This window comes from Dermacentor silvarum, chromosome 2 (genome assembly GCF_013339745.2).
Source record: "Dermacentor silvarum isolate Dsil-2018 chromosome 2, BIME_Dsil_1.4, whole genome shotgun sequence".
Classification (NCBI taxonomy): domain Eukaryota; kingdom Metazoa; phylum Arthropoda; class Arachnida; order Ixodida; family Ixodidae; genus Dermacentor; species Dermacentor silvarum.
In genome coordinates this window covers 64,205,210-64,218,563 of record NC_051155.1, presented here as the reverse complement: position 1 = coordinate 64,218,563, position 13,354 = coordinate 64,205,210, and the positions used below count along the sequence as shown (strand labels likewise).

At 43.2% G+C, this 13,354-nt stretch overlaps 1 protein-coding gene across 1 annotated transcript; it reads left to right on the top strand.

Moving 5' to 3' along the window:
* Positions 1 to 3,541: 3,541 nt before the first annotated feature.
* LOC125943434 (uncharacterized) lies at positions 3,542 to 9,945 on the top strand. The gene is made up of 4 exons (XM_049662747.1): positions 3,542 to 3,825; positions 5,085 to 5,232; positions 6,149 to 6,521; positions 9,880 to 9,945. Exons 1-4 carry the CDS (start codon positions 3,633 to 3,635, stop codon positions 9,943 to 9,945), a joined length of 780 nt encoding a protein of 259 aa, XP_049518704.1. The 5' UTR covers positions 3,542 to 3,632.
* Positions 9,946 to 13,354: the final 3,409 nt, after the last annotated feature.

Below are 13,354 nucleotides of genomic sequence, written 5' to 3'. Positions count from 1 at the left end.
GCCAAGGTGGTCAAAATTATAGTTTGTAGCCTCTGACAATGGCGTACCTCACAATCATTTTGTGGTTTTGACGGCCGTATCATTTATTTTAAAATAAGTACTGTGGCAGCCCCGCTGCGTAAGTTGTTCGCAAATAGTCGCAAATGGAACAAGACGTCGGCATCACGAGGTGATGGCAGAGAGAACAGACGTGAACGACATCACTATCGCGAGGAATTTGGTGTGGTGAACGGCAGGGGCCGTATTCTGAAACGTTCGCCTAGGCGAACGTTTCCGAATACGGCCCCAGGTCGCGCTAGCCGGTGGTAACACATCGATCGCGCTTGCAGTCGGGAATGGTCGCGCAACCACTGCCAGTCCCCGGTATGCATGAGCCTTTAGAAGATAGGCATGGTCACACGCTATTGAACTGTGGGAAGTGCTTTTATTAGGCGCTTTTTTCCGCAATATTCCCGCTATATATATTCAGCATCGTTGGGGGCTCTGAAATTACCAAGAACGACTGTTTCTTTATATATAGAACGATGTAGTACGTTAACTGTCCTTACAACATATATTGTTACGGATAGGCAACGCATTGTAACAATATAAATGGTGTGCGCAATGGTGTTAATTAAATTACAGCATGATCGATGCAACGGCATACAGATAATTATCTCGCTCGGTCGCTCGATCGCTATGCTCCTACAACAGCCCTCACAAGGAGTAATGACATCTGCGTTAAAAGGAAGCTGGTACACTGCCTTGTCTGTTTCCCTTCACCTGTGTCCGTGTATATCTTTTTCTGTGGTGGACCTCTGAGAAATCGAACCGAAACTGGCTGTAACGTTGAAAAGTTGCAGTAATAAATTATTTGTGGTGTTTTTTATGTCCTGCAGTTTTTGTTCTATAATTCAAGGGTCAATTCACTCAACGTAAGGACGTGGTCATTCAGAAATATGATGTAAGTTACTCCGTTAAGTTTGGGTATTGTTGACGAGTTTCATTATCATACCTGTAATAACGTTGAACTGGTGCGTGCACGTCCATGTGAACGGGCGTTGGCAAAGAGGTTTCATATGCTTGGTAGCTAAAACCAACGTTTATAGATGCTAGCTTCCATGAACGTTGGCTATAGAACAGCATCGGCAGCATCGGGCTGCTGTACGTGCTGGCAGACCAATCAAGGTACACGATCGAACACTTCTTTAGAATCGGCCCGAAACGAGTCCAGACAGGGACCTCCAGCGCGTAGTACGCAGCATGAGAGGCATTCGTTGAAATGAACTGTCACTTCAACTGTAATTTCATAAGTTCATTTGTGCGCTGGCAGCGAGAATGCGCGCTGTGTTCGTCATCTTTCAACTTCGTGCTTAGGCAGCAAGTAAACTCAGCTGCTTTGTCGTATTCATATGTTTCAAATTTATGTGTGCAAGGTCACTTGGACATTGTCACTCTTCTGCATTCGATGTACGAACACCGGGCCTTACCTAGCAGACGACACGGAACTTGCAATTGCAGTCCTAAACTTGATTAAAATTTTATTTGTGAATAATGTGTGTGTACGTTTATACAGACTGATACATATTTTAAAGTAGGATAACCAGCGGCCCATCACGCCGAGCACCTCGGCGGCACAGCCTTTGACTGACGCCCTACCCGACGACGCTGCAGACACCGCAGATACTGCCAACTGCGATGAAAATCGCCAGCGAGGGATCGGCGTAGCTGCTTCCAGCGCTGATACTGACGACAGTGCCCTGGCATACTTAAGCGACGCACAGCCGCCAAGAACCACAAGTGAAGCTGGCATCACCAGTGACGACTTATTCGACGATGAGCAGACGGAATTTGTGGATGCCGTGCAGCGGTGAAGACAATGACCATACCGACGAAGAACGAAGTGACCCCGCCAATGGGCCTGTGCCACAGTTCCATGACACCGAGCTGCTAGCTCAATGTGTCCGCCACTTCGGAAACAAAACACTGCCTTCTTCATCAACAACACTGGCTGAGGCTGTTGTGTTGATTATGGCGTTTGTTGTGGCGCATGGGCTCACTTGGTCGGCGGTTGATGATTTGTTAAAGTTGGTTGACGCTTTGTTTGGGCATCGGCCATCTGGTCTCCCACGCTCAAAATACCTGTTTCGAAAGCTTTGGGCTCCCAAATGTGAACAGATAGCCCAGAGACATTACTATTGCGAATTGTGTATGTCGCTTCTTGAGATGAGTGAGAACAAGAGGAGTCTCCACTGCACTATATGCCAGCTATCATACGATGTGAGTGAGGTGAAGAAGAAAGGGTGCTTCTTTGCTATTATGGACATAAAAGAACAGCTTCAACACATAATAGCAAGAGTCAAGGAGCTCCTTTTCAGCAGTCTATCAATGCTACGAGACGAACAAAGTTCAGGAAATGTAGTGACGACAGACATTGCAAATGGGGCAATTTGTAAAGGACTCCGCCAAATGGGTCTTATGAAATGGAGTGACTTAACATTAACTGTGAATACAGATGGGAGCCCATTGTACAAGTCCTCCAATGCCTCCATTTGGCCCATTCAATTGTCGATCAACGAGCTTCCGCAGCCCCATCGAAATGCAAATACCTTCCTCGCCGGCTTGTGGTTTGGGCGGAAACACCCTGATATGGCTCTTTTTATTGGGAAGTTTGTGAAAGCCTTACAGATGGTTGGGGAGATTGTGTGGCAGCATGGTGCTGTGGACCTGATCTCCAGAGTATACCTAGCTTGTGTCTGCGTTGATGCCCCTGCCAGAGCAGCTGTTGGAAACCAGACACAGTTCAATGGCTGCTTTGTTTGCCCATGGTGCCTAGCATGTGGAACACTGCAAGAAGGTAAGTTCGTTGCAGTAATATTTATTGTTAGATGACATTTCATACTTGTTATTATGGTACTGTGTTAGCCTTGCACTGTATGCTGAAATATTGGCAGACATATCACAATTTGGTAATTTGTCCGATTACTTTCAGAATGTATACATAAAAAAAATTTGACAAAACTGAGGGCATTGGTGAAAATTTCTTGGATTAAAGCCGCACAAAAAAAGGCAAGGATGGTAAAAATGAATGTGACAAGTGCCGAACTGTATTAAAAACACATTACATATTTGCAGAATTCAGGGGTGTAAGGGTTCGAAGACTTAGTGTGAATCATAAGTTACGCCTACCTGCATGGGAAGGTGGCAACAAAATAAATTTTAGCTGATTTAGTTCTTTTTTGTTTGTGATACCATGAACATAATTTATTGTTTGTTTTACTTGAAGGATGTGGTAGGGTTTTCGGCCCTTGAAAATAGTAACCATGAAATATTACGCATCATTTCCTGTATGGTTAGTGTTGAGGATCATTACATATGCATCATGCATTGTTTGTTTGAATCTGTAGAAGCACTCTTGTTAGTAAAGTTCTTTTCTATGCAAATTTACCACTGAACTTGTAAACTTGACTCAAAAGTAGCTGCATGCTCAGGAGGAAGCCTGTAAGTGTGCTTTTTAGTCTGTAGATAGATTATAGCAGCACCATTAAAAGTGTGATCTAACTCTAGTGTCTATCTGCATTTCAGGACGTCGTCTCTACATCAACTCGGAGCCGCCTGCACCAGAGAGGACAGCAGCAGGCATACGCAGGGACATGAAACTTGCCATGGAGCTGCAGACTCCAGTCAATGGACTGAAAGGGCCATCAGCTTTCTGGCCTTTGCAGTACCTGGACCTTGTCGAGTGCTACACTGTGGAGTACATGCATTGTGTGTTACTTGGGGTGACCAGGCAGTTCACGGAGTATTGGTTCGATTCCTCTCACTGCCATGAAAAGTTCTACATAGGTCAGTATTCTGTTGTTTTGGCAGTTTCTTGATCTTGCAACTAATGTGCATGTGAAGCTTATTTGCTGTGCATATTGATTGAGTGGGCTGTTTCGATTTTTCACTTCTGGCTATTATCAGACTGCCAGAGCATCAACTAGCCCAAGAAACTACTTTGTAACGAACCAGACATGCATTTTTCCTGGATTGTTGTGCACACTGAATTCAGGAGCACATGTGTTTTACAGCGTAAGCTGTTATGGGCTCATTCCAACAGGCGCTTTCGGTGGCTATAGTGTTTTTTATAAAAGTAAGCAAAAGTGAGCTCAGCTGACTTTTATTTACTTCTAGCTTTACCTTCTAAAGCCAATTTTGCTTTGCACGATGGTTTCATACAAGAAACAGCAAAAATATCGCTTTGCGTGAACCGCATACAACGCACTCAAACATGCTGCGTTGTCTTGCAGGTTATTCATTCTTGTTTCACCCATTGCTCTGCTTTTTAGCCTAGATTTTTTAGCGGTTCACAGACTGTGTTGAGTGCATTCGAGCGTCAACTACAGCCCCAGCTTTTTCAGCTTGTGTACCAGAGTCACCACGAGCGTTAACTTTCTGAAATCAAAGCTTAAGCAGCTTGTCACAATTGTTTACACATATATAAAGGTATCCTGTGGCCAGCCTGCTTTTCCAGTTTTGTAAAATTATGGTCATTTCCTTAACCATTAAAGCTGGCGGTCAGCGTTATCCTTGAGAAAAGACCTGGAGCAATCAATTTTGAATGTAGGACCATTTTCATGAGATTTCACGTAGTACCGGATATGTCTGACAGCGTATGTAGTGTTGTGCAAAAATAAATGGCGGGACTGCACGCAACCTGTGTTGATCATACAGAACATTGCAGAAGTGATGTATTCTCTAGTGCAACCATTTAATAATATCACTTGAGCTCTTTGGCAATAATAATGAGATATCTTCAAGTGGGTAGTGCATGAATGACCAAACTGCTGATCCCACTGGCCGCTGCTATTCAAGCAGCGGGTTTACATTTTTACTGGCCAGTTGTACTAGCATTTGATTTTACAACCGTTCGGGCATCTTCAGGTTGTCTTGGGATCCCAATTTTTGTGACAGTGATGCTTATTCCTATCAGGGCCAGAACTAGCTAGCTGCTGTCTGGCTGCCAGTGGGCTGTCCAAACCTAAAATTGAAGAGGCCCACTGGCTTACAGACATTCATTCCAGAAATGTACATGATCTGAACTGTATGAAATGGTCTTGCAGGACGACCAAGCACCCTGAATTTCCTGAACCGGCGCCTGAAGGGCATTCAACCGCCACATCATATTACACGCCTGCCTCGCTCAATCCAGGAAAGGCACTTTTGGAAGGCCCATGAGTTGCGAAATTGGCTTCTGTACTACTGCCTACCGTGCTGCCAAAATACTCTGCCATCACCCTACATGAAGCACTTCGCAATTCTTTCCGAGGCCATTTTTCTGCTCCTTTAAGAGCAACTCTCACCTACGGCCATTGCCCAAGCAGGTGAGGAGAAATTTTGTGTATCCTAATCAAGCAGGTTTCACACATGCATTTTGTACTCAGTAGGGTTATTTGAAAAACTGTACATTGATTGTACAAAAAAATAACAACATGCATTTTTGTATTCAAGGAGCTGTGACATAGTTGTCCTATATTATCACTTTATCATTGAAACTGAGAGTAATAGGCCCATAATGGACATGCACCTAAAAAATTCGTCTTTTAAGCGTGCATTCTAATAGAAATTTTACCTTAAAGTGACAGCCCCTGAACATCTCCCACTGACAGTGACTGCCATTTTGATATCTACTGTGTGACATCAGGAAATGTGGAGGAGGAAGAAGTGGTTTTGAACATAGGGAGACCACAGTAACTGTCTTGCACATTAGGCGACACCTCAACTGCATTTTAGAGGAAGGGAATGAGGAAGGAAAGAGAAGCACAGTAGAGAGAGGAGTAAAGCAAGGGCGGCGCATGCATGGCCAGCTCGGCAGCGACAAACATCCAGATGGGAATACTTGGTTTGTAATTAAGGTGGTTCTGTGAATCATAGGGGGTGCATGCTGCTGTGCTGTATTCTTTGAAACAGTGTGATACCACAATGGATGAATTGCTGTGCATGCTCTGGTACCTAACAGCACCGCTGGCACCGCTGGCTGTGATGGCTCCTGGAGTTCGGCCTCTTATGCACTGAACTCCACATCTGTTGCAGCACTGTTGCAAATATATGCTGAGCACAACAGAACATGTATCAAATTTGTTTTTGTTTTCATATTTTTCTGGACTTTTACTGCGGCATTGTACAGTGATAGGTGCATGACATTCAACGTGCGTCAACTCCTGCACTTAGCACGGGCTGCCCGCAACTTTGGCCCACTGTGGGCTCATTCAGCATTTGGGTTTGAGAGTGGGAATGGCCAGCTTGTCAAGTTAGTTACAGCAGCAAATGGTGTGCCTGAACAAATCCTGGAGCGTGTGATTCTCTCCCAGGAGTTGAAGCTGTTGCTTTGTTCAACAGCAATACCGTTGACAACTAAGCAGTTGTGCCATGATTTCCTGCACTATCCAAATGTAGAAAAGGCTCAGCACATACAAGGTGCTTGCATGTTTGGTGCACCCAATGATGTGCCTGTGGTGTTGCCTGCAGAAAGAGATTGTCTGAAGATAGCCCTGAACCATGTACCTCATGTACAAGAACATTTTCGATTTTTGTATCGGGGAACGATATTTCATAGCAGGGAATACAAAAGAAGCAGCAAAAGTGATAGCAGCATTTTCGAGTCAGATGGTGGCGAGTTTTTTATTGTTAAAAGAATTTTGAAAGTTGTTGATGACAGGTTTCCAAGCAATGGCGAAGTTCTTTTGCTTTGCCGAAAAGTTGTTTGTGAGGAACCTGAAGTCGGTATGCCAAGTCACATAATGCCATGTTTTTTTTCTTTGCAGTACCCGCTCGTAGCTCTCAAACTCAGCAGTGTTTCAAAGCCCTGTATTTTGATATCATTTAGTGATGACGAGAAATTTGTGTGTAAAGTCCCCAACCTCATTGAACGGGACTAATTCACATGTTTTCGTGATGGTGCATTAGGTCTTTACGAAAAGGCACCTTGTTAGCATTTTATACAATTTTTTTACTAATAGATGTATATTATGCATTTGATTGCCATTCTTAAGGTACTAGATTTGTGAACTGTAATGCACTCGGCACTGCAACGAGTTCTGTGCATACTGTGAACTGTGTGTGTGCTAGCTGTGTTATGTCCAAAGCAAGCAGCAGCAAGCCCAGAAACATGTCCTAGCAAACTCAACGTCAGGGTTTTTCTTGAGCGACTTGAAAAGCTTTTCTTTATAGCAGCACTGTCCAACTTTCCTCATATAGAATCCAAGGTGTAAAACTGCACCTGTATGTGCAGCCTTGCTGTTTCCAACTTCGCAATTGCGTTTGGTAGAAATCCATACTGCTCAATGCTGTAAAGCCTCCTGGAAAGGGTATCACTGGTCACACTTTCTTGAAGTGCTTTCGCGACAGCATTTGTCAGCTTCATCTTTTTTTTTTGCAGGCTTTCTGCCTCGTACATTGCTGCTTGTAAGAACGTGCCCAGTGCGTTACCACAGGCTCAGGAGGCAAGAGAAGGTTTGCTGTAGAGACACATATTGTAAGAAAGATATTGATTCACTGAAGCAAACACATTTACGGTTGGGTGCATATTGTGAACCTTCTCAAATGCAAAGAAGAGTGTGAGGAATGCAAGTGAAATGCTTGAAATTTCAAAACATGCATTTGAGATTTTGGAATGCAGCTTTTATATATGAAACTTGGTTGTTATGGCAATCGTTCTTTCGTACGGGCAGCTGGTTTCTTCCACAAAGCTAACACAGAGGACTGAAGGTTGGGAACAGCATCTATTGAGTGGATACACCAAGCATGGTGGTCACAAAGTGGTGGCAGGGATAAACTGTTCCATCCATTTGAAAATGCATGGCCGAGACACCTGCATGTGCGCGAATGTGGTCAACGTTTTTCTTGTAAATTACTTCAAGTCGTGTCAGGACAGTTTTGTCGAAACCACTTAAAGGTGACCTTCTTAATGGCTGAGTAACCAAGCTTGGTAAATGGAATATTTGCAGACACAAGGGCCTTCACAAGATCATTGTTGAATTCGCACTGGCGATGTTCTGTCTTTGGAAAAGCATCTTGAAGGTCTTCCCTTCTTCCTGAATTTGCTGCTTCTGTATTTTTGCTTTTATCAAGTTACATAGCCTCATACTCCTGAATATTGTTTCTACCATACCATTCCTTGTTGAGGTGATTTATATGCTTCAAGCAATAACCGCACCTCACCGAGAGTCTGCTGTTTGTTCCAATGCCTTCGTCCTTTCATTCCTTCAAATGCCATTTTAGAGATGTCATCGCTGGTTTTGCCCATGCAGATGCAAACTGCTTCTCACTAGCCATGCCATGAATGAAAGAAAATGAGGTGTGAGTGAAACAAAGAATACAGTATCAGGCGAATAACCATAATGTGACGAATAAGTGGTTGCTAGCTACTTGAGGTGACTTCGCCCTCTGCTTGCGAGCGCCACGGACCGCGCACGACAGCAGAACTTGGCCGAGATGTTCACAACAGCGTATGGTACGCCTGCTCGATGTTATTTCTCCAAGCAGGAGGGATGGTTCAGGGCCCCTTTAAACAGTGTTTTAACAAGTGCACCTAATAGTCTGATTAACCCCTTAACCGTTTTATTATTTTGACAATTGCATGCCTAAACTGCTTATTTAAAGAAGTTTTTATTTTGAATACTTTCCTTCTAATATTTGACTTTATAATTGCTCATGATAAAGGAGGCCAGTTATCTGCTGGTATTTAATAAAAAAACAGCAGAAGCTCAGTTCGGGAAGCTTTATCAAGTTGTCAGGCAATGTTATATTGAATGCCGTACCATGCATTCGTGAGGACACTTCATGGGGATGTCATTCATGTCGATGCGCCATTAATGACGTGCACTGGCAATAGTGTCTTCTGGGTAGTCTTCCTCAGCTGATGAACTGCTAATTTCCTAGTCATCGCTTTCGCTTCCAGAAACGAAGCGAACTTCCGTTTCTGAATTACTATTGTGCGAAGAGCTAGATCATGGGGAAAGGCTTCTTTTTCGTGATGACAGACCTCCAATGTATGCGTCGTTTCCACAGGACGGCATTTTTTGAAGCACGAGTTGTGCCGCAAATAAATGTGAAAGGGAGGTTGAACAAAAAAGAAATTACCTGCGCAGTGCTGCCATTTGCGAAGCGCCACACCAGCTAGCCCGCCAACGAGCGTGTCTTGTTCAAAACACTCGAAAGGAGGTAATGCCTCCTGCAGACGAGCTCGCCCAAGACAGTTTTGGGACAGTTCGGCAAAGACGAGCTGGGCTCGTTTGAAACGTACGGTTCAGGGGTTAAACATGATTTCGGTCAAACATGTTATTGATGCAACTGAACAGTTTATGTGAACTTGCTAGGGGTGTATTTTATATGTAAATGTTGGTATAAATCAGAAAATGAGCCATTGCACATTTCAAGCGTCTATTTTCACTGTAGGGATTATCTGTTGCATCATGCGTACAAAGCACACAGCAACATACAGATCCCATTCAATGAATGAACCTGTATTCACTCGAACACATTCTTAACTGTCTGCTGATGGTTGTTCTTGTACGCGGGGCTTGTCATAATGCTGATGGCATCTTGGAAGCCGCAACAGTTTCACTCCTTATGGGTGAAACTGTTGCAAATGTCCTCTAGTTCTTTAGAACCTTCGTAAGGGCAGATCTGGGGCATCTGTGGGCACTACAGGTGCTTTGATCTTCTGCAGGTCTCTCTGGTGTAGGATGCTCTGCCGCTTCTGGTTATTCCACTTCAGTTATTGGCGTGGATGGTGGTTTGTTCATATCCTGTCGCTTGTAAATGTGAGTTTGCACGTGATTTGCATGTTGCCTTCAACCCCCTGCTCAATCGCTACTGTTGACATTCGTGCTCTCTGGGTTGACCTCACAATTCCAGGCGCCCGTTTGGGTTGTCGGGCTCTGCACTGGCAGTCCAGCAGATGTTGGATTTCTTTGCATGTGAATGCATGCATGAGAGCTTAATTAAGCTCTCCATTGCATTCTTGGTTCTCATTTGGTGGACGGCAGTTCTTTGTTCTAATCAGAAAACTCAGTAACATATATCTGACAGGGATTAGCCACCTTTGACTATACACTTGTGACAGTATCAGCAAACAAAACTGCGCCAAACCAAAGCTTACCAATAGCTTACCAAAACCGCATTGGTAAGTTATTGCCAGATACCATCTTCACTCCATCTTTTACTGTGCACACATCCCTCTCAACCAGGCCATTTGATTGAGGGTGATAAGGTATTGTAGCGGGATGTCTGATGTTCTTTCCCTTCATAAAATCTTGAGAAACTGGTGCTGTGAATTGCTGCCAATTGTCTTTGCAGTGCAAGGTAAACCAAACTACGTACGTAAGGACTTGTCACATTGCTTCAGCAGTTGTGGCGTGCATTATTGTCTGAATTCACAACATTTATTTCAGCATCTATTATGATAAGCAACATGCTTCCTTAATTGAACCTGCGCAGTCTATGAAGAGTCATGGCCATTTATCTCCAGTTCCTGGACATATATTTGGTGCCTGTGCTGGTGACATTGTGCTGGCTTGTGTGCATATATATGTCACACAGCCCCATATGAATCATTCAATGGCAGTCTATTCCTGGGTACGAGAGCAATGTTCAGGCTAAGTTCTTTGTTGCCGCCATGTGCCGGAGTGTACGTGCTCATCCAAGACGTGTGGTACACGTGACATATTGCTGCTGCCAGCACTGGTAGTCGGCTCCAGCCTACCAAGTCACGACACATGGACATTTCGATTTTCTTAATGAAAATATGGCCAATTTGTTCGTCTTGCTTTTCCATATATTAAGGTCAGCCATACTGGATCCAGCTCTTGACCTTAAACAAGTCGTCGTCCACCAGCATCAAACCCACCAATTCTTTAGTGCTGGGGGGACAGCTTTCTAAAACTTGTGTGTAGAGTGCATGCTTCAGTGCTGCACTCGTGTCATCGGTGTCTGGGTGTGGAAAGGGCAAACATCTGCATCTGTTATTTTATATGTAAATGTTGGTGTAAATCACAAAATGAGCCATTGCACAACGTTTCAAGCATGTATTTTCACTGTAGTGATTTTCTGTTGCATCATGGGTACAAAGCTTACAGCAGCATACAGTACTCCACTCAACGAATGAACATTTATTCACTCTAACAAATTTTTAATCGTCTGCTGAGGGTCGTTCTCCATGCGGCTCGTCCGTATGCCAGCGGTTCACTGGAAGACGTAGCAAATGCATTCTTTTCATGGTTTCCTTCAGCAATTCATTCTCTTGAATCACTGCTTTTCCCTGGGCTTCTGTTTTTATGACTTCAGAGATGGTACATGCAGTTGCGTGTTACTAAGAATAATGCCTCTATTTCCTTTCAACAGAATACTGGTAATATTACCAGTATTCTAGTTATCGTGTAGTTATTATTAACTAGACGACCATCAAATATTTTGTTGTTTCTCAATGTACATTGTAATATGAAGAGATGAATACTGAAGATATTCAGTATAGTGCCTTTTAATGTGAACTACATGTCCACATGGTGTGTTTCAAATGTGATTTCATATATTACACTTCTCAAAGTTCCCTCTCACGGTTTTCCAGTATTACAGCTTCTCCTCACTTTTTTGTTTGGAGACGATGGCGTGCCTCATAATCAGAACTGGTTTCGGCACGTGAAAACCCCACAAAGAAAGACCTTGTAGACAAAGAACCTTGTCCTAAGCCAAGCTTTCTGTGTGCAGGTAATATGAAGTTTCACATTTTGAAAAGCTAATTATCACAGAATGGAGCTTTTTGATCGTCTTGGATGAAATGTCGCATTTTGTTTGCATATCAGGTGTTGATTTTTGTGATATATGTACTGCACAGTTTTGTCAATATATGCCAAACATTTACACCGTGCAACAATTTTTAATTTTGTTTGTAATGTAGATGTATCATGATCAAATAGTGCATTTTGGTATCTTTAGATATGTATACTATTGTTGGCACAAATTCATTGTTACCGGCCTGTACTGTGATATTCTTTTGGCCAATTATATATAGCTGTCTGTCAACAGTGATATGTTAATAAATTTTTTGATCTGTGTATTTACTCAGTGTTTGCTGTCATACCTTCCAAAAACTAGTGCAGAATAAGAATGATGCAACAATACACTTTTGGAATTTTTGACTGGAGATAAACTTCGTTTGTAACTATATGCTTCTCATAAAACCTTACTGTGCACTAGCTGCTATCGCCAATATAAGCTTACTGTATGCTTTAATTGGCTAGCTGTGTAAATAGTTCGCAGACACAGATATTTAAGTGATATGTATCACTTGAACATATTGTACCATGCAATTGTAACAATTTGTACCATGCAGATATGCATGAAAGCTCTTACAAAGCACAAACAATTGGCAAGTCATCCGCTTGGGGCCAGACATACAGCACAGAAGTGCATACCAGGTACACATGAATCGATCTACAATTAAGGCACAAAGACATGTTTACGAGGCACATTTGGATCCACACGTAGCAAATATGCTTCGATACGTGGCACATATTGAATAGATAGATGGCTCGTAAGAACGTTTGCGTGGCTCCTAAGAAGGGATACGAGGCTCGCAAGAAGGGATACGAGGCTCGCAAGAAGGGATACGAGCCTCGCAAGAAGGGATACGAGGCTCGCAAGGACGGATACGAGGCTCGTAAGGACGGATACGAGGCTCGTAAGGACGGATACGAGGCACGTAAGGATGGATGCGAGGCTCGTATGAACGGATACGAGGCACGTAAGAACAGATACGAGGCTCGTATAATTTCATACGAGATTTTTCGATAGGGGAATCTACCCGGTCAGCGCTGCAACCACTGTTGTAAATACAACCTGTAAATAAAATAGTTGGTAGTCTTACTGACTCGTCCTTCGCGTAGCAATATCTAATGTGTTTGTGATGACGGAGCAATTATGTCAAAATGAAACCCATATTGAAAATGTTTTTTTGCTCTTGTCAAAATCTATACATAAAAAACTTCACTTGGGTCTCTCTGCATTCACCCAACCACTGCGGCATGTATACAGAGTGTGCTCCAGAGGACAAACATTTTTTATGTTGCTTGGCTCCCAAAAGAGTTGTTCAATTCAAGTATGTAGAAGGTTTGTTCGAAAAGAAAGCAAACGTTTGCTTTAACATCTTTATTGTTTATTGTACAACATTTTAGGCATGTGCCCTTCAAAGTAGTCCCCTCTTCTGGCGATACATTGTTCCTATAATCTCATCCATTTTTGGAAAGCCTCCTGAAATGCTTTTCCCGGGATGACGCGTAGGCCTCGTGTCGCATTCTCTTGAAATTTCTTTAATGGCTTGGAAACGACGTCCTTT

Coding starts and splice junctions, on each gene's coding strand:
- LOC125943434 (XM_049662747.1), top strand. CDS start 3,633: ATGAAACTTGCCATGGAGCTGCAGACTCCAGTCAATGGACTGAAAGGG. Junction 5,233..6,148: donor CTTCTGTACTACTGCCTACC/GTGCTGCCAAAA, acceptor GGCATTGTACAG/TGATAGGTGCATGACATTCA. Junction 6,522..9,879: donor TGAAGATAGCCCTGAACCAT/GTACCTCATGTA, acceptor TCACAATTCCAG/GCGCCCGTTTGGGTTGTCGG.